Source organism: Rhinolophus hipposideros (genome assembly GCF_964194185.1).
Source record: "Rhinolophus hipposideros genome assembly, chromosome: X".
NCBI lineage: Eukaryota > Metazoa > Chordata > Mammalia > Chiroptera > Rhinolophidae > Rhinolophus > Rhinolophus hipposideros.
In genome coordinates, this window is record NC_138046.1 from 99,123,005 (window position 1) to 99,146,019 (window position 23,015).

The 23,015-nt window shown below is 36.2% G+C and overlaps 1 protein-coding gene across 1 annotated transcript in view; it reads right to left on the bottom strand.

Annotated features, from left to right (window-relative positions):
• Positions 1 to 23,015, bottom strand: part of CFAP47 (cilia and flagella associated protein 47) — a 365,678-nt gene that overhangs the window by 187,604 nt on the left and 155,059 nt on the right. Inside the window, exon 33 of the mRNA XM_081043051.1 lies at positions 15,478 to 15,670. Within this exon, the coding sequence (XP_080899177.1) occupies positions 15,478 to 15,670 (193 nt within the window). The remainder of the gene's footprint in view (positions 1 to 15,477; positions 15,671 to 23,015) is intronic.

Consider the following 23,015-nt stretch of genomic DNA (forward strand, 5'->3'; position numbering starts at 1 on the left):
CCCTTTTTATGTTTTGGTTGCCACAAATTGTCCCAGTTGATGGTGGTCGAATTTGTTTGAATATATTCTCTGATCCCTTCTCTCTTTCTTCTCCTTCTGGTATGCCCATTATTCTTATATTGCTCTTTCTGATGGAGTCAGAAAGTTCTTGTAGAGTTCTTTCATTTCTTGTAAGTCTCAAGTCTCTTTCTTCTTCCACCTGTGTAATTTCAAGGTTTCTATCTTCGATGTCACTGATTCTTACTTCCATCTGGTCAACTCTACTACCTAAGCTGGTTATTTCATTCTTAATTTCTTCTACTGAGTTCTTAATCTCCAGAAATTCTATTTGGTTCTTTTTTAAAATTTCAATCTCTTTCGTAAAATGCTCATGTTGTTCTTTGATTGCGTTTCTGACTTCATTAAACGGCCTTTTTGTGTTTTCTTGCATCTTGTTGAGTTTTTTTCAGAACTGCAATCTTGAATTCTCTGTCATTTAAGTCACATATTTCCATATATTTAAGTTACTTTTCTGGAGACTTTTCACTTTATTTCTGAGCTGTCTTGTTGCCTTGGTTATTCATGGCAATTAATGATTTATTATTTCTCTTCCCAGACATCTACAGGAGTGGCTTCTGCAACAGGTTGAAAGGAGGAGGTCTTTCTTTTGTTTTCCAGTACTTGTTGGTAAAATGTTTTATTTTCTCTCCGATTGCAGCCTTTTTTTTCTCTCTCACACAGTAGTCCTATGTTTTCTCTGCACTATTCCAGCTTCTCACACAATGGGGGGATTCCCTGGGAGACGGGCTTCTCCTCTGTTAACAGTTCGCCTGGGTCACAGGGCGCAGTGTCCCGGTGGGTATTCATTGGGATTACACTGAATCTATAGATCAATTTGACACCTTAACAATATTTGTCTTTTAACCCCATGTTTCTGGTATATTTCTCTATTTATTTAGTTGTCTTTAATTTCTTTCATCAGTGTTTTTATTGTTTGGCACATATATCCTGCACATATTGTATTGGGTATATGCTTAAGCATTTTATTCTATGGTGCTATGGGAAATTACAAAATTTCTAAATTTCAAATTCCAATTGTTTACTGCCATTATGTAGAAATCGAATTGATTTTTGTATGCTGATCTTATACCCTACAACCTTGATATACTCAAATACTAGTTCTAGGAGCTTTTCTGAAGATTATTTAGGACTTCCTACTTAACTGTCATGTTGAATTCCAGCCTCTTTCCTAGGGGTGGAGGTGACATATGATTTATTTTTAAAGTTTCTTTTTCCAGCTGCAATGAGTTTTCATGAAGGCCCTAAAGATTACAGCATGCATTGTCCTCCTCCCCATAGATGAAAGCTTTTGTTCTATATAGCAGTCTCCGCAAATTGCTTGCCCTTGGCCCAGGTCGGCAGTATAGGGCGCATATTCTCCAGCCTCACTCCAGTGATGTTTGTGACCAACCAATGAGATTTGTGGAGTAAAAACCTTCAAGAGGACGCATACTCCCCCTTTACCTGTGTCCCCCGGGGACTTTGTGCTCTCTCACTAGTGACTACTTGGCCTTTACCCATTCACCAACCATCCTACCTCAACTTTTATCAGTGTCCAGCTGTCTCTACAAGTAGACAATTGCTTTCATCCCATTTCTTCCTGTGATCACCTGCTCCTCCTTACATTTTGGGCTACTTTGTTAGCCCACAGGCTCAGCTTTCTAGGGGAGCTTAAAAAAACTGAGAATTTATTGTTGGTACGGCTTTTGCTGTTGTAACAATAGCAAAAGAAACAACAAAGCTCTTTCCACTCCTCTGCCTCTGAGTGGTAACCAGTGGTACCTATTTTTGTTCAACCCATCACATTTGGAACTGCTCTGATACTACCTGTCAAGCACCAGGTGCTATGGGCTACAGCTGCACCAAAATTGCTCTCAGTATGAACAGGATGGAAATAATCCTCCAAGACAATGTTGGGAAGAGGTAAAGACCAAACTCCAAAGCTCTTCTTTCATCTCTGATTCCAGCCCTTGTCATTCATACACAAGGATGGTGCCAAGTAAGACTCCACCACGGTTTACCACAGTCTTAGTTATACCAATAATTTTCTCTGCTTTGATGTTAGCTCCTTTGATCTAGGCTACTCTTTTGTCTATGCTCCTTCTAACATTTGCTAGCCAAAGTATGCCACAACAGCGCAACTAAAGACACTCATGAAAGAGGACTTTCAGAACTGCTTCAGAAAGTGGCAACAATGATGGGATAAGTCTGTGAAGAGAGGGGGAGTATTTTGAGGACAATTAACGGCAATATGCCTTTTGCTGTAAAAAATTTTTTAAACTTTAAACATTCACCATATTGTTTGATCATACCTTCTATATACAATATTTATGATTCTATTTCTTAAACTATTTTTTCAGTTCATTGAGCAACTAATGGTTCTGACCACAAAGATACGAGTATTTTAATTATTCAACTTGTGAAGATGTGAGTGATAAAAAAAATTCTCACCTGTCACTCAAGAGACCACACTCATAGTTCTAAGGCCAATGTAGCTGATTTCCTTCTTTCTACTAGAATGTAACTGACATGATAGAAGGGATTTGGGCTCTTTTGTTCTCTGCTGCATCTCTAATCCCTAGAATAGCACTGGGCATATAAATTGGTGCTTAATAAATATTTATTAAACAAATGATATTTTTAGTGGCTTCTGTTCATGTTAGAATTTTTAAAAATCAATTATCATGCCAAACTCAGATAAAGATTATCTTATTCTTTTTTCAAGTTATTTTATAGCATTTTTAATACTTAATACCTTTTCATACATTTAGAATTCATTTTCGGTATATGGTATATAGTACAGTTAACTTTACCTTAATGTAAAAAGTGTCAATTAACTGACCTAGCAACATTTGTTGAATGAACTAATATTTATTATGACTTTTGAAATGTTACATTCATCACCCTAAATTCTGAGATCCCTGTTATGTTCAATGCAATTTTAAATATTCTTATGATTCTTTTAAATAACTTAAAAAATATTTAATATTTTTCTTTGCAATATTTTCTTTGTAACTTCTTCTCTGTATTATTTTTTTCCCAAATTTTATTATTATAATGCCAACCCTGGAAACCTAGGAAGTGAACAAAGCATCTAATTTTAGAAAAATATGGTAGCAGACAGGGGTAGTGGACATATATTAAAGTATAATAATAAAAAAGCTAAAGGAAAAATTTTACAAACTGAAAATACTGAATGTGCAACATCATTAGTCACTAAGGAAATGCAATTCACAACCAGATAAAATATTTCACACACACCTAATGACTATAGTAAAAAAGACAGTCACGAGCGTTGGTGAGGATGCGTAGAAATCGGAACCTTTATACATTAATGGTGGGACAGTGAAAAGGTGCAGACACTTCAGAAAACTATTTTGAAATGTCTCAATATGTTAAGCATGCAGTTATATGATCCAGAGATGCCACTCCTGTATAATACTCAAGTAAAATGAAAACATATGTCCACAAAAATTTTTACATCAATGCTCATAGAGCATTATTTATAATAGCCAAAAAGTAGAAACAACCCAACTATCCATTAAATGATAAATGGATAAACAAAATGTGGCATAGACATACAATAAAATATTTCTTGTCAATGTATGAACCAAGAATAAGTGAAGAAAAGTCTCAAAGATATTCTATGATTCCATTTATACCCAGAATAGGCAAATTCATAGAGACACAATGTTGATTAGTGTTTTCCTGGTGCTGAGAGAGTGAGAAGTGACTGGTAATCGGTGTCTTATATCTATTATGGGATGATAAAAATGTTCTTAAAAAGATTGTGATGATGGTTGTACAATTCTATCATATTGAAAATGATTGAATAATATACTCTAAATGGATGAATTTTATGGTATTAGAATTATATATCAATAAAATATTAAAATATACTTTGCATACAACTCAGCAATTCCACTATGTCTTTACCTCAGAGAAATGAAAATGTGTCTATAAAAGACTTGCACACAAATGTCCACAAAGGCTTCATTCATAATAACCACAAAATGCAAACATAACAAATGTGTATCATTCAGTTAAGGAAAAAGAAATTATACAATATATGTAATAAATCCAAGAACATTCACCAAAGTCAATGAATTCAAGACCAAAAAGAAAAAAAAAATTCTCTCTCTGTGCTTTAATTTATCTGCCCTCTTTTATTTGTAAAAAACCTGACACTGACTTCATGGTTCTTGACCTTTAAGACTCCAGTCAATACTGAGTCAGTCAATACTGACTCAACATTGAGTCAGATAAGACAATACCTGGTTACATGTTTACATGTTTACATTCTCTACTGCCACAATGAGAAGAGAGTTAAGCTATAAACTATTAGCAGACTGATTTTAACATTGATTATTTAAACTTAGTAAATGCTAGGAAATAATGGTTGATAACCATTGCTCTTAAAATATATGCTCTCATCCATTTACAAATGTAAAATGGTATTGAGACCAATTCCACTGTGTGTGTGGAGGGACACCTCCCCACCCAGCACACAGACATATACCATCACCACCACCACCACCACCACCAAGCAATGCTCGGGACACCTCCCCACCCAGCACACAGACATATACCATCACCACCACCACCACCACCACCAAGCAATGCTCGGGACACCTCCCCACCCAGCACACAGACATATACCATCACCACCACCACCACCACCACCAAGCAATGCTCGGGACACCAGCTGGGGATCCTACAATGTCATCTCAATTCTGACACAATCTACCCAAAGATCGCATCAGTTTCCACAGCTAAAAGCCTCAATCCCACAAGCTTACCCTCTACTTCAGAGGCCAATCACAAGCCCAGTTTTAACACCTGTTTTTCTGACCAACCTGCTATAGATTAGACGTTCCAAGAACCCACTCCTTATACTTCAGAAAGATATGATAAAGGACACAGATGACCATGCAGATGGAAGAGACGTGTAGGGCAAAGCATGTGGGAAGGGGCACAGAGCTTCCATGTTCTCTTGGGGCGCACCTCTCCCTCCATATCTCCACATGTTCACCAACCTAGAAGCTCTCTGAACCCCATCCTTCTGAGTTTTTAAGAAGGCTTCACTACATAGGCATGATTGATTAAATCCTTAGACATTGGTGATCAATTCAACTTCCAGGCTCTCTCTTCCTTCCCTGGAGGTCAAGGGGGTGGAACTGACAGTTCCAACCCTGCAATCACAGGGTTGGTTCTGCTGGCAACCAGCCCCCATCCTTAGGTGACCTAGTGGCTTTCCAAAAATCATCCACTAACTTAAAAAAAGATACCTTTATCTTTCTCATCACCTAGAAAAACCCAAGGTTTTTACAAGCTGTGTGCTAGAAACTGGAAGACCAAATACATATTTCTTATTATAATTCACAGTATCACAAAATGCTAGTAGTAGTTAATGCCAATAACTTAAAATTTCTTACAGGCCCTAATGTTTCATTTCAAATGAAGTCAAGTTTCAGGCATAATTCTTAATACATTTTATTTGGTAGTTTGAGTGTGTTAAAAAAAATTCAACTTGAGTAAATTTGAAAATCTAATTGGCTTTATTAGGTAACTCATGAATCGGGCGGAATCCCATCTAGCAATTAGAAGGGTGCTCCACAAGAGTTGAACAAAGTGGAAGGTTTTTACAGGAAGAAGGGTAGGGCAAAGGAGCTATTGACAAAAGAAAAATAAGGATTATTTGGCCTTCCTTGAGGAAGGTCTTTTTGAGAGGGAGGAGAACCAGAAGGATTTTATCATGCACCTAGACCCTTCTCTCTATAGGGATGGAGAGGGCCCATTTGACAGAATTACCTCATTGATGTAGACTAGAAAATTCCAGACTGATTGGTTAAGATTATGTTTCTGGGAGAGGTTGAAACTGCAAGTATATCAGGTATTAAATCTAAGTTTGGCATCAGGGCTTTTAGCAGGAGTGATACCATTTTGAGACTGTGGTTTAGGAAGTGAAAAAGAGAAAGACAGCCCCTGTCATCTGAGAGCTTGCCTGGTATCATCAGCTGGGCTTTGGTACTAGTAGAAGCAGAGCTGATACTCACAGCTAGGTCATGTTATTCTCTTAGTGAACATAAATAGTCTCACAGAACAATATCATACCAGGTCACTCCAGGATGAAGTGAGAGAAAACAATATTACATAATCTTCCCTAAGCACAGACAAAAACAAGCTCATTGTGTAAACCACAAAATACCAAACATCCCCCTCTCCTGGCTACTATGAGTGACCACTGTTTCTTTACCAATGAAAGAATTAGCCTCCCTGTAGTCCTCTTCCCTCTAGATAAGACTTATTATTACTCAATCATAGGATTTCCACTGTCCCTAACAGCATATAACCAAGGCAAATCCCTGTTTCCTTGAACCTTTCCCCAATTACCTAACCAATGTACAAATTCTATAAAATCTTTCATAATATCTTTTCCTGTGAGACACCCCATGATTCTTCATAATGTATGGTCTCTCTCTTCTCAATGAGCACTAAAAGGAATCTGGGCAACTACAGATGTGTTCCCAGTGGTCTCTGGGTGGAAGGCGTTGACACTGAGTGGGTATGAATATGAAAGAGAGAAAGAATGTGGTCTGGCTGTTGGTAAATTTTTAAATCCTCTATTTTCCAGTACACATGGTTATTGCCTTGGTTCACCTTGATTTAATAAACCACACTGCTAATCCATTGAAAATGGTTTACCTTTCTGTTCTCCCATTTGTTTGATTGCTTAGCATTTCTCTGAATTTAGTGCTGAGCTTCACACTAATCATGACTTCTAGATATTGACTGACAGTCATCTAACCAAAGTAAAACATTCTAGATGTCACACTAAAATGTCAGATTACACCATTTCTATTGTCTGTGTGCACTTCAATCTTGCAACATTAGTGATAAATATTTAATGCTAAACATTAATGGGCTAATTTGATAGTTCTGGAAAAATATAAAGTGGTTTTTTTTTTAAAGTAATGACTATTTTCTGGTTTAATGAAATTGAAAATTAGACATTTGAAATAAACAATGCATTAAAAATAAGACCTCAATACCACATTAATTTTAAGGATAGATATCATTATTAAAAGCCCAATATAATCTCCCAAACGTATACCAAATGTTGTTTACTTTAACAAATAAAATCAAGGGAAATTTTAGTCACAAAAGATAAATTTTACCAAACACACTTATAACTCTGCTCCAGTAAAGAAAACAGAACAAAAACCAGTATTTTCATTCATAAGAACTACAATTGTAACTTCAAGAAAAAAAACACTGAAATAAGCATAAGTTAAAAAGACATAATTTGTAGAACAGAGCTCCTTTCAATACAGTTCAAAATGCTACAATTTGGGGGAATTTGTTAAAACTGGAGTCAAATGAAAGTGCTCAGTCCTGTCAGAAATAAAATTTACATTGCAAAATCGTCTGTTGCTGCTCTCATAATTACCAGGTGATTATAGGATGTAAAATTTCCATTAACGATCAACTATAGCATTTGAAACATAGGGTGCAAGAGAATAACATAGAGCACAGAGGGTACTTTATCAGAGGCATGATCTACTGAGGAAGATACTGTCACTAAGGTGTGAAAAAATGTTTCATGAGTGAAAAAATGTTAACTGTAGTGCTAATGATAAAAGGGCTTAAGCTCATACAATAAAATAGCTACCGGGAACAGAAGGATGAGTATATAAAAGCAAATGTACCTCCTGGCAAGTACTGAAAAGGTCCTCTATTTAAATGAGACAGGTGTACACTTATCACAAGAAAATAACTTTTTGACTTTTACAACACTGAGAATAAATCCCCATGTTATGGTTTTAGAAACACAGGATGAGTTGTTTTTTGTTGTTGTTTTTTTAAACCGTGGCTCCCAGTAACTACCTATAGTATGGAAATGTATAATAACTTTACCAAACTTTGATTGACTGCCATGCACCATGCACTCTTGGGCAAATTCATATAAAGTCCAGGGTTAGCACACTTCAGTTTGCTCTTGGTGCGAAATTCAGGTGTGCTGATCAGAAGCACATGACTTCAGTGCAACTTCAATCCATGGGCTTGCTGCGGGCAGACCAAATGCCCATTTTACCACGGCAGTTGATAAATACTAACTAGAACTTGAAGCAAACATAACCAGTTAAAAAGCTCTTAGGGAGGATTTGGGGCTTATGGAAGTACTCACATTCTATGTAATCCTGAGAACCCAACACACAAGAATCCTAAAGGAAGAACTCCATGTTTATAATAAAGCTCTATGGTTCTAACATCCCCTTTCCTTAACTTTCTTTTCCCTTCTATAAACACCCCTTCATCTTGGCATGCAGAGTGTGCACATGGCTTGCCATGTCTGCATGCACAAGGTTGCAGCCCTTTCTTTTTCCCGAATGAATCCTCTATGGAGACGAAACAGCTAGTCGATATTATTTTTCAGGTGGCAGAGTCACCAGCTCAGCCATCTCCCACAATTCTTCAAGGCCAACAGAATGAAGTCCCAAAACACTGTCTTGATATTCAAAGTCCTAAATGGCTGGACCTTTAAGTCAACTGATTTCCAGTTTTACTACATGATACTCTCCAACATGCCTTCTGCTATCAAGGGGAAGCCTCCCTTACTTGTCACATCCTTCCAAGTTCCATCATTGCAAAGAAATTCTAATGAGAGAAATGTATCGGACCTGCCCTAACGGAGGTCGAGATGCTGATAAAAAGACCTCAGCAGATATGTAACATTGAAACAATATTTGTTGCCCCATTGAGTTGATCAAGGACAGACTGTCTGTGAGGGTGACGCTGCAAGCTGCCAAATGATTAGCCTACCCAGAAACTGTGAAAGCAAGGCCCACTGTCTATTCTCTGCAATGTTTTCTCCTTCACTATTGAATGGTAATTTCACAGAGCACAGAATTCTAGGTTAGTGAGTTTTGTTCTCTCAACACTTTAAAGATATAATGCCACTCTCTTCCTGATTGCATGATTTCTGACAAGTTGGATATAATTCTTATCTTTCTTCCTCTCTGTAAGGTGGCTGTTCTTTGGCTTTCCTTTGGCTTCTGTAGAAATTTTTTCTTTATTTTAGATTTTTCTGCATTTTGAATATAATATACCTAGATATAGAGGTATTTTTTTTTTCAGAGGTATTTTTTTAAATTAACATTTATCCTGCTTGGTACTCTCTGAGCTTCCTGGATCTGTGATTTGATGTCAGACATTAATTGGGGGAAATCCTCAGCCATTATTACTTCAAAGGAATTGTTGTTTAAATAAGGGATTTTTTTGGAAATGTAACTGGTGAACAAATATTCTGTGAACAAGTTAAAAGCACTAATGAAAATACTTTTTGTGATACTATTGTCTATTTCATATTTTAGTATGTATCAGACACACGTGGAGGTCTTACTAAAATACAGATTACTAGGCCTCATCCTCAGTTTCTCAAACAAAAGGTGTGGAATATAGCTCTATCCATCTAACCTTCACAAATCCACTGCACCAAGCTGTTAAGAATTGTCAAACCTCACCAATTAAATAGAGGTAAGTAGAATAAGTGTCAATGTTCAGAAGTAAAAACCTGGGGCATTAAGCATGACTTTTTCTCAGTCCAAGTTAACCTGAGTGAAATCTTTTACAGAGCTTCTCCTCATGGACTTCCACAGTGACTAACCACAAAACTTATACTTGGGTACTGAAGGTGAAAAGTGCCTCCTTCAAACTCAACCATTCAAACTGACTGCCACATTTGTACTAGAAAGTAAAAATTGTAAGCTAATCTATATTCAGTGATCTGGAATAGGGTAGAAAAATGTATAAGACCTGAACGTGTTTTATTATTCACTCATTTATTCACTCATTTATTCATTCATTTATTTATTCAAACAGTATTTGATAGTTGTTGTTTTCAGGCACTATTCTAGGCTCTGAGAATACAGCACTAAATAATAAAATAGACAAGACTGTTCCTGTTAAGAAGCTTACATTTTACTGGAGGAAACAGACTATATGTGTGTGTGTGTGTGTGTGTGTGTGTGTGTATAATTTTGAAAAAATGTTATTGAGAAAAAACAGAGCAAGAAAGAGAAGAACTGAAGGATATGCTATTTCAGAGAGGTCACTGGGAAAGCTTCTCAAAGTGATATTTAAGCAGGGACTTGAGTGAAGTGGAAAAGGGAATCATAAAGATATCAAGGAAAAGAATGTTCCAAACAGAAAGAACAGAAAGTACAAAAGCTTTTCAAAACTCAGGCCTTCCAGTAGTTTAAAAAACAGCAAAGGGCTAATATCATACTCAATGGTGAAGAGCTAAATGCATTTCCTCTAAGATCCAGAATAAGACAAAGACGTCCCCTTTTATCACTTTTATTCAACATAGTATTGAAAGTCCTAGTCAAAGCGATTAGACAAGAAAAAGAAATAAAAGCCATCCAAATCAGAAAGGAAGAACTAAATAACTGTCCCTATATTCAGATAACATAATACTCTATATAGAAAACCCAAAATACTCCACCAAAAAACTACTAGAATAAAGGAATTCAGTAAAGTTGCAGGATACAAAATTAATATAGACAAATCTATTGTATTTCTATACACTAATCACAAGTGATCAGAAGGAGAAAATAAGAAAACAATCTCATCTGAAATTGCATAAAAAAAACAACTTAGGAAAAATTTAACTAAGGAAGTGAAAAACCTATACTATTAAAATTATTAAGACATTGAAAAAAGAAATCGAACAGGATACAAAGAATGGAAAGATGTACTGTGCTCATGGATTGGAACAATTAATATTATTAAAATGTCCATACTACCCAAGCAAAATACAGACTCAATACAATCCCTATTAAAATACCAATGGCATTCTTCTCAGAACTAGAATGAATAATTCTAAAATTTGTATGGCACCACAAAAGACCACAAAAAGCCAAAGCAATGTTGAGAAAAGAGAACGAAGTGGGAGGTATCATGCTACTTGATTTCAAAGTCTACTACAAAGCTACAATAATCAAAACAATGTGGTAGTGGCACAAAAACAGACACATAGATCAATGGAACAGAACAGAGAGCCCAGAAATAAACCCTTGCTTATGTGGTCAATTAATACATGACAAAGGAGGCAAGAACATAAAATGGAGAAATGACAGTCTCTTCAATAAGTGGTACCGTGAAAACTGGATAGACACATGCAAACAATTGAAACTGGACCACTTTCATACACCATAGACAAAAATAAACTGAAAATGGATTAAAGACTTAAATGTAAGACCTGAAACCAGAAAACTCCTAGATGAAAACACAGGCAGCAACTCTTTGCACTGGTCTTAGCAATATCTTCTTCGACATGCCTCTTCAAGCAAGGCCAACAAAAGCAAAAATAAATAAATGAGACAGCATAAAATGAAGAATTTTCTGCACAGTAAAGGAAACCATCAGTAAAATGAAAAGACAACCTACTGAATGGGAGAACATATGATAAACATATATGCAATAACAGGTTAATATCCAGAATATATAAGAAACACATAACAACTCAACATCCCCCCAAATAAAACATCCAATTAAAAAATAGGCATAGGACCTGAATAGACATTTCTCCAAAGAAGACATACAGATGGTCAACAGACATGGAAAGATGCTCATCACTGATCATTATGGAAATGCAAATCAAAACCACAATGAGATTAATACCTCACACCTGTTAGAACAGCTATTATCAAAAAGTCAACAAAAAATTAGTGTTGGTGAGGATGTAGAGAAAAGGGAACCCTTATAACACTATTGCTGGGATTGTAAATTGGTGTTGCCACTATGAAAAACAATATAGAGATTCTTCAAACAATGAAAAATAGAACTGCCATCCGACCCAGCAATTCCACTCTGGGAATTTATCCAAAGAAAACAATAACATTAATTCAAAAAGATATAAGGACCCCTACATTCACTGTTGCATTATTTACCATAGCCAGGATATGGAAGCAAACCAGGTGTCTATCGAGAGATGAGTGGATAAAGACGTGTATACGTGCAAAAGAATGAAACTGGACTGCTATCTGTCACCATGTACCAAAATTAACTCAAAATGGATCAAAGACCTAAACATACGACCTGACACAATAAACTGCATAGAAGAAAACATAGGTACTAAACTTATAGACCTCAAAGAGGATTTTATGAATTTGACTTTAAAGGCAAGGGAAGTAAAAGCCAAAATAAATGAATGGGACTATATCAAATTAAAAAACTTCTGCACAGCAAAAGAAACCATCAACAAAATAAAAAGGCAACGAACCGAACGGGAGAAGATTTTTGCAAACAACACCTCTGATAAGAGCCTAATATCCAAAATATATAAGGAACTCATACAACTTAACAACAAAGAAACAAACAATGCAATTAAAAAATGGGCTGAGGACCTAAAGAGACATTTCTCCAAAGAAGACATACAAATGGCCAATAGACATGTGAAAAAATGCTCAACATCACTAATCATCAGAGAAATGCAAATAAAAACCACAATGAGATATCACCTCACCCCAGTCAGAATGGCTATCATGAACAAGACAAATAGTAACAAGTGTTGGAGAGGCTGTGGAGAAAAAGGAACCCTCATCCACTGTTGGTGGGAATGCAGACTGGTGCAGCCGCTATGGAAGGCAGTGTGGAGGTTCCTCAAAAAATTACGAATAGAATTACCATATGACCCAGCAATCCCTCTCCTGGGTATCTACCAAAAAAATCTGAAAACATTTATACATAAAGACACGTGTGCTCCAATGTTCATTGCAGCTTTATTTACGGTGGACAAGACATGGAAACAACCAAAGTGTCCTTCCATAGATGATTGGATAAAGAAGATGTGCTACATATACACAATGGAACACTACTCTGCAGTAAGAAAAGATGAAACAGGAGCATTTGTGACAACATGGATGGATCTTGAGTTATTATGCTAAGCAAAGTAAGTCAGACAGAAAAAGTTGAGAACCATATGATTTCGCTGACATGTGGTATGTAAAACTGAAAACAACAAAAGAACAAGACAAACAAATGAGAAACAAAAACTCATAGACACAGACAATAGATTAGTGGTAACCAGAGGCTAAGAGGAGAGGGAGGTGATAGATCAGAGTAAAGGGGATCAACTATATGGTGATGGAAGAAGTGACTCTGGGTGGTGAACACACAATGTGATCTATAGATGATGTATTGCAGAATTGCACATCTGAAACCTATGTAACTTTACTAACAATTGTCACCCGAATAAACTTTAATTGAAAAAGTAATAATAAAGTAGTCAGAAACAAAAAAGATGTGTGTGTACACACATACACACACACACACACACACACACACACACAATGGAATATTATTCAGCCATAAATAGAATGAAATCTTCCCATTTGCGACAACATAGATGAAGTAGAGGGTAGGATCCTTAGTGAAGTAAGTCAGAGAGAGAAAGACAAATACTGTATGATTTCATTTACATGTGAAATCTAAAAAAACAAACAAACAAGCAAATAAACAAAATAAAACAGAAACAGACCAAAGAACAAAGTGATGGTTGCCAGACAAGAGGTTGGGGATACAGGCGGAAAAAAAAAAAAAGAAAAAAAGAATAAACGGTCAAAAAAATTTTAATATAAACAGCAAAAGGGCTAGTGCCTATATTATTCTAAAACATGCAGGAAACTCTTTAAAATTAACTTGTATGGACCATTCTCTTGGTAAAAACAGAACAATAATAATTTTATAACAAACGAACATATTAATTTCTAATATATGTACATATTTATAACATTGGTTAAGGTGTTACTCCTCAGTAATCAAATTATTTGCACCTTTATATTTTTAAATGGACCAAATACACTTTTATAAGATGTGAATCTTATTAAATTACAGGTTCGATCAAATTGTTCTAATTGTTCTACTGTTCTCTAATACCAATACATCAATATATCTTTTTCAAGCTTGATGTCACTATGTTTGCTAAAGTAATGGCTTTAAGGTAAGAGGCACTGTAATTCAAAGTGTAATTTTAAGCATACTCTTAATCTTTCTTACTTCTAAAGTTTAAACTCTGAGGGTTCAGTATAAAAAATAAACCTAATTATTATATGTTAAAACACAACTCCTTATGAACATAATAGGTTTGTATGTACTTGGAAGAGGGGAGCTAAACTGAAGTCAAAGAAACAACCAACACGTACATTTCTTCGTCATGATAAAACAATGCTTATGATGAAGAAAAAAAATACATGGTTATACTAGAAATGGGATGACTTTCAAAGAGTTTAAGGCTGTTGGGGTAGAAACTTATAGAGCCTCATTCCTCAAGAGCAGAACCGAGAAGTGTCCTCCTGAACCCTGGAGCAGGTTTATGAATAACCTCTTGTCTTGACATACGAGGTCTGACAAAGAAGTTCGCAAATTCATCCTAGAAAAAGTGCTATACCTCATTGCCAAATACCACTACAGTCACCTGTGAAGTACTCCCCTTGGGAAGCTATGCACCAAATGCCAGCACCTAGTCCACCCATCAAAGCAATTTTGGAACTCTTTTTCTGGAATGGCCATCAGAGCTGTTGCCGTCTTAACCTTAATGTCCTGAATGTCATCAAAATGTCTTCCTTTCAATATTTCCTTTATCTTTGGGTAAAGAAAGAAGTCATTGGGGCCAGATCAGGTGAGTAGGGAGGGTGTTCCAATACAGTGATTTGTTTACTGGCTGAAAACTCCCTCACAGACAGTGCCGTGTGAGCTGGTGCATTGTCGTGATGCAAGAGCCGTGAATTGTTGGTGAAAAGTTCAAGTCGTCTTAACTTTTTCACGCAGCCTTTCCAGCACTTCCAAATAGTAAACTAGTAAACTTGGTTAAACTGCTTGTCCAGTTGCTATAAATTCATAATCAATAATCCCTCTGACATCAAAAAAGATTAGCAACATCGTTGCAACAAGTTTGAGGACTCAACTGTCAGACCTCGTATGAACCTAATATAACCCTCCCCCAACAGGAAGCATTACTGTACTTAGTGATTTCCAACATGACTGGCACAAGGACATGAAAGATATTGTCTAGACCATTTTCACTTGATTTCAACTAATTATGTACAAGGTTTGAGCAGTATCACTTCAATTTAATACTTTATAGAGCGGAAAATGCTAGCAATGATATTAAGAAGGCTACCTTGCATTTCTAGAGAATCTCTACATGATTTTTATCATTTTTTCTTCAAAAAAAATTGAAGAAGCATCTTTTCTTTCCATTTTACATGTAAGGAAACTGACCTTGAAGATGGTAAGGAACACGCTTTTTGCGGAACAGAGCGTAAGTGCTGTAATCAGGTCTAGAATCCAAGAATTCTGAGTCCTATTCCAAGGCTACTTCAACACTGTCATACTACAATTTGCAATAATTGAGTTAAAGAAAAAAATTCTCACCTTTGTGAATGTTTTTCCATATAATATGTCGGGTATTCTCATAATTTGTGTTCATCCAACTAAGCAGAACCCTTTCAGGATTAGAATATATGTTGCTGGATTTAAAATGAGGATTGACTTTTGGTGAATTTCGCATATATCTGGGAGATGAATTATTTCTGGGACGTGCCACAACCCGGGAAAGTACAAGAACCTGAAATTGGGTAAAGGAGAGAAAAATAACATTTATGAGACCTGAATGGCAAAGTAAAAATTTGAAGAGTAAATGAAAAAATATGACAGATAAAATATGGCAGGCATCAGTATTAGTATTTTCTGGTTTATTACATCCATTCAAGAGTAAAAGAACAAATAATCTCTAATGCTCATTTTCAGTTTCCAACTTTTTGTTTCCATAGCATCTAGTCTATGAGGTACCACACTATGTAATTTATAAGAAGCAATTTATTACCTAAGGATTCTGGCCACCAATTTCCTCTGTGTGTGTGTGGGGGGGGGGGGGGCAGGAGGTGTTTCCCCACAGAACCAAGCAATTCTCAAATACCAGTAGAGCTTCCAACCATTTAACTCAATTCTGACATTATCTACCTGGAGATAGCATCAGATTCCACAGGTTGAGTGTTCAACCATCTAAGACTGTGCCGCCCACCCCATTACTTCAGATGCCAATCACAAGTCCAGGCTGTTTCCTATACTTCTATCCCATCAACTATCCACTGGAGGTTCCAAGACCCGTTCCTTAGCAACCAAGCTGAGACACCAGTTACAAGTTCAGGTTGTCACCTATACTTCTGACACACTAGCTATAAATCAGAGGTTTCTACGACTCCCTCGTTGGGTTCAGTTGATTTCCTACAGTGGCTCACAAAACAGAGAAACATTTTATTTACTAGATCATAAAAGGATATATTTATTATTATTAAAGGATATAATTCAGGAACAAGCAGATGGAAGAGATGCATGGGGAAAGGGCACAGAACTTCCATGTCTTCTCCAGATACACCACTCTCCTCAAATCTCCACATGTTCACCAACCTGGAAGCTCTCCCACTATGTCCTTTATGGGTTTTTATGGAGACTTCATTACATACACATGACTGTATAAATCAACTGAGTCAACCTCCACTCCAGCCCCTCTCCCATCCCAGGAGGTCAGAGGGGCGAGAATGAAAGCTCCCACCCCTTTAATTACATGGTTGGTTCCCTGGGTAATCAGTCCCCATCTTTAGGTGGCTTAGGTGAAGTCTAAAACCCACCTTATTAACATAACAAAAGATATCTTTATCACACTCTAATCACTTAGAAATCCCAAAGGGTTTTAGGAGCCAGAAATGGGAAGGAAGACCAAATATATTTCTTATTATAAATCACAATAATACATAATTACGTACATTGAGTGCTATCCAATCCTTATCATATACACTTCCAGTTCCACATAAATTTTGCTATTATATTTAGCTTATTAGTTTTCAATGATATTTTTTTAATTATGTATTATTTTAACCTATTTTTCCAATTGGCATTGAAAGCACAATTAATTTAAGTAGGAGTCAACAAAAGTCAGATCAGATTTAATTTTTTAGAAGGTTACATTTCCATGGAATAGATTGTTTAAGTGGAAGGATATAAATAATAAACATATTTCAAACATACTATAAATGTTTATCACCATAATAAAACTTCTTGCAATCATTTAAGTCTAAATGGTATTAAGACCACAGATTTGTTGTGAAAAGAATATAATTTCACTCCACAGGGTAAGAATTACAAAAAAATAAATAAATAAGTGTTTAAAAGGAAGAGAGAAAATTTAAAAAGAAGCATTCAAGCTTGTTCAGCAGCAGCTCCTATTAGAGAGCACCACAAGGTCCTCCTGATTTGGGGGGTAAAAATATGAGCTTCAGTTAAGACAGGTGGTGGAGAGAAACCTCCAGGAAGAAACTGAGGCTACAGGAGAGTTTCCTGGAGGTAGAAGACACAGCATGAATTGTGTCTCGTCTCTAAAGCACAGCACACATCATGAGGATCACTGCCAGGGGTTCCAGGAAACCTGACATGTACCTGTTCCTTGTTTAAAGATGAAGTCCGCAAGCCCAGAATGCCCGGTTTTCCTTGTCTTCTATTCTCATTATCCATAGTGGCTTGTGGCTTCTTAATCATCTTTATCAAACCTCTTTCCCTCTCAGCCTACGTGCTAGTTTTTCTCTGAAGATCCCTCGTCTTTACTTCACAGAGCAAAGGATGACATCTCAGTGAGAACACTGCAGTGTCCTACCATATGGCCAAAAGCTCTTGCATCTGTACTCACTTTTCTTCCTTCTCTAGAGCCGCAATAGATGAGCTATCCCTTCTCTATATTACACATCAGACCTTCTCATCTTCTTAGGGACAGTTCTGCATCAGTTGTCCTTTTTAGCTTTTGGATCTTTAACTTCTCCCTCTGACCTGTTCCTTTTCAGCAATATCAACACATGCTCACTTATATGCTCAGCTTTTAGGGGGCTCTCCCAAATTTGAATTCCCATTGATTCTTTTATCTGTTCCCTCTATCAGTTACAACTCTTGAGATGAGTTTTCTCCCCTCACTGTTGCCACTTTCTTCCATTAGTTTAGCTCATTGAACCAAGGCCCACCTAACGAACAGCCCCAACTCATCACTACCACCACGCTCTGAAAGTGCTTCTGGCATCTTTGCTGTCAAATGCAACAGCGAATTTTTAATCATTATCTTAAGCAACCTCTCAATTTCATCTGCTACTGTTCACTGTGTCCTCCCCCAAAGGCTTTCTTTCCTCCTTGTTCATATCATAAAGCATCACTGCAATCTTTTTGCCTATTTTCAGACTTATGTGCAAGACTCTCTTCCTTTGCCTACTTAAATACAGGGTTTGTTCAATATCGGATTTCTAACCTATGCCATTTTATTCATTCTACAGCTATGTTCTCCCAATTTTATCCCTTACAGACCACAAAACGTACATTAAGAAACCATACAGATGACCAATTTTTGTAATTCAAAAATGAAGGTCCAACATAGTATTTAGAACATTATGTTAGAGGTGGTAAAAGATAAACTACAGCTTCATGTCAGTGAGATGAATGATATTGTTATAATCTCTGTCCAGGTATCTACATCTATTAGATGATGAACATATTGATATCCCTATCACTTCACATATTCAGTTAGTTTAATTTCTTACTATTTCCACAAACTGAGAAAATCCTAACTTATAAGTTAATAGAATGGGTACTTAGTTTGTTACAGATGGTCAGGCCCACCATGAAGCCAGAAATTATACAGATATTTTTTATTGAAATCTGCTTTCCAATATCAATCAAATGCTAAATTAGTTGATGAGCTCTCAAAAGCAGAAGGTAAAAATAACTCAACTTGGGAAATAGCATTAAAGGCATTCATCTTTGGGAAAAGTTTCTTCAGCTTTCATTGCCAGGATTTCAATAACCTTTATAATGTCTTTGTGCAAATTAGAAAATGGCACCCTCTCTGAGAATGTCTTCTTGGCTCCCTTATTTAAAAGTAAAAGGCCCCCTTAACTTTGATGAGACACAGCTTAGACCCCTAGTCTTAGCAAGAAGGTAGGCTATTAGAAGTACAAATTGTTTGTTACACAGTAGTCATAGGGATGTAGAGTATAGCATAAGGAATACAGTCAGTGGTATTGTAATAACTACGTACGGTGTCAGATAGTAATAGATTTGCTGGGGTGATAGATGGCAGGAGTGTTGGGGGACAGAGTGAAAAAGGTGAAGGGATTAAAAAGTACAAATTTGTAGTTATACAATATCCTTGGGGATGTAAAGTAAAGCATAGGGAATATAGTCAATAATACAGTAATAGTTATATATAGTACCAGGTGGGGACTAGACTAGTCAGGGGGATCACTTCTTAAATTATACAAATGTCTAACCACTGTGCTGTACACCTGAAATTAATATAAAATAATACTGAATGTCAACTGTAATTGAAAATTTTAGTCAGGGTGGAAAAAGGTGAAAGGAAATAAGAGGTTCAAATTTCCAGGTATAAAACAAATAAGACATGGGAATGTAATGTACAGCATAAGGAATATAGTCAATAATATTGTGATAGTGTCAGGTGTCAGATGGTTGCTGGACTTATCATGGTGAGCACTTTACTACATGAATGTTGAATAACTATAGTATACACCTGAAAATAATACAATGTTGTATGTTAGCTAAATTTTAATAAAAATCTGAAGAAAAAAAGAAGAATGTAGGCTGGATTTCAGCCCACAATCATCAACTCAGCTGTGCAAAAACTACATAATCATTTTCAGCTTGTTGTCCATCCAACAACTAGATAAACGTTTCCTCCAATAATCTTGGGGAAAAGCCAAGCTTTAGATGCTTCAGTAATCTGTACCATCTTAAAAACCATGATACTCAAATCCTACAGGTTATGTCCAGTATTTCCAAGACATGGAAAGCATGAACTTGATGCATCATTTGAACTTGCCACTTAAAATAATGGAAATGACATATATATATATATATATATATATATATATATATATATATATATATATATATATGTAAAACATCAGTACTATGAAGATATTATTTTTAATCTCATTCCTATAGGGAAAATTCATGTGAGAGTGGCCTTCCCTTCATCACTAGCATGTCTCAATATTGGAAAGAAGGATCTTGATTGAATTCACAGAGATCACAATAAAATTATGTAACTCAGTAGCCTTACTTTGACAATATTTACATTTTTTTCTATTTCCTTTAAAACTGAATTCAGAACAGAAACATATCTTTTTAATCACCCCTGTTTCCTATGAATAACGGATCATTTCCAACACCCTTTGTGACCAATGGCTCATTTTCTGTCAGTATAAACCACCAATGGATTTTTCTGCAGGCTACATTACAAATTAGTCTTTAAATGACAAAGAAAGAACCATACCTCCTAAAGCATGGGCTCTCACTGATAAAGAGAATAAAATGTCGTCATATACCGGGGGTGCCAAAAAAATGTATACAAGTGGACACTTTGGTCAGCGTTGCTCAAGCAGTAGTTCACCATAATCAGAAGTGTCTGGACACTGATGGTAACCACTTTGAGCGTCTCTGTAATTGCAAAAGTCAAACATGACTTGTATTCATCTTTCGTTATTGGTAAATATTGAGTATTACAATTATAATACAGTTTTCCTTTCTTAAAATGTGTACACATTTTTTGGCACCCGCTGTATTTCGTTCACATATACTTATCACACGTATGCAAAGAGCTGTTCATATGTTCCCTATCAATGGTTATAGCCACCAAAAACGTGCAATATTTGCTATTACCTGCGAGAATAATTGTGTTTCCACACTGAAGTCACTGATACTATGAGACATAGTACAAAGCTATTTAATAAAAGAATTTCACCAATTCTGCTTCTCTCCAATCATATTTTATTGACTCAATTTTAAATATTCCTCAGAAATATGATCCCTTGTGATATTTTTGTTTTAGAGGTATGCAATTCTGAATAAAGACTCAGTAGAACCAGTGTCTTGCCTGTTGTTAGCAACAAATACTCCAATTTTATTGCACAGAGATTTTGAACTGGTTCAGGGAAAATATGTTTAACCAGAAAGATCACTGCTCTTTCTTTCAAAACATCAAAATATTTGACAGAATTGTGCCACTATTCAAAAAACCACTTTAATGATAGACAGTATACTGGGAACAAATTAAAAAAAAAAAGTTTAATTAAAACTAATATTCAGGTTTTTATTTCTGATCATTTTCCAGATTCTTCTGTAAAAATATCACATTCACTTCTTTCGGTACATACAGATTCATCCTTTATATCCACATGAGATTCCTATTTATAATTTATGTTTAGAACACCGTTCTGAGTTTGAGTGTTTCTGTTACTGTTTTTCACCTCTTATACTTCAATGACCTACTTTTTAGGTATGTTTGTGAAAATTTTTGTGAATTGGGAATATAATGCAAAAAAAAAGCAACTATTAATTATGTAAATTTAACAAGCAGTAACTAAATGACACAAAATTAAATTGAGTGAGACAAGCTATATCCTATTATCTAAACTATTAGCCAGGAAGAACTGACAAAGGCAGTCTAGAGTACATGCATGGCTCCTAAGAATTTGACAGTAAGAACCTAAAGGGACTTGTGTGAAAATCATAATCTTTTATTTCTAACTTGTGAACTTGTCTCAACAACACTGCTTGCTTTTTCAAGTAGAATTGCCAATCCACTTCTGATTTAATAGAGCACCTAGAGCTACCCATGCTTTAAACACAATACATGGAGAAGCACAGCTCTGCAGATGGTCTAACTGGGCAATCTTATTCATTCCTGTGAGTTTATCACTGAATCAGTGAAGAGTCTCAAATTTGTGCTGCCACCCAGATCTCTTTCCTGACTAAAGGATATACCCACTGGGTAAAAACATAGGGCACCATAATACAGCAGGACCAAAATTAATTTATCATGCTCTCTTGCTTTGTCCCACCCTTCACCCCCAACAGAATCCTGTTATTATCCCTTCTCTTCTATTTCAGTGACTAGGATCAAATTCTACTCATAAACCCAGGCTAGAAATCCACTGTCATCCATGATCTCTCTATTGCTTTAACCCCATCTTCTAAAAAAAAAAAAAAGATACAGTTATTCACCAGTCCTACTGAGTTCCCCTCCTAATATTTATGAAAGTTGCCCCTTTCTCATCTTTCCCGCTTCCACCAACATTCCCATCACCAAACACTGAAATACATCCCCAGTTTCCACACTGTACCACAGTGATTTCTCTGGACTGCAAAGCTGATGATGCCAACCTTATGTTTAAAACCCTTCAAAATAGCTCTGTAATGAAATTGTGCTAAAACTCATAAAGTCCAGATTCCTTGGTTTGGCTTATAAAGTCAACTATGATCTACGTAATTTCTCACTGGGACCACAGTTCACTCCTCTTACCCCAGCCACACTGTTTATTTCTCAACATGTACCATGTTCCATCTAACCTCAGGCATCTCCACACTGAATTCCCTTTGCCTTGAAAAATGCTATTCCCCTCCACTAATAAAACTCATCTACCACCTCCTTCACACAAACTTTACTCTCTCTCTCTAAACTATGCCCAACCTCACCTGGCAAACTACTACCATTTCTCAGATACCTTCCCTGAGACACAGGAAAGTTAGGTATCTCTCTATGTGCACTCATCCTTAGTTCTTTAGGCTTACCTTGTCATACCATTTGTGATACTTCCTTGCAATTCATATATTTAGTTGCTTATGTACTCCAGGACACAAAATCCTTGAGGAGACAGACTATATCAAGTTTACTCTTACACCCCCAAAGCCTAGTATATAGTGCCTGAAACATAATAGTTGTCGAATAAATTCATCCAACAAATATTTGTTGAGCGTCTACTATGCAGCTGACACACTATTAAATTTATAAGTGATATCTGGTTTCTAAATTCATAGACGGACTGGCTAGGGAAGAGGAATTAAATGAACTAAGCATA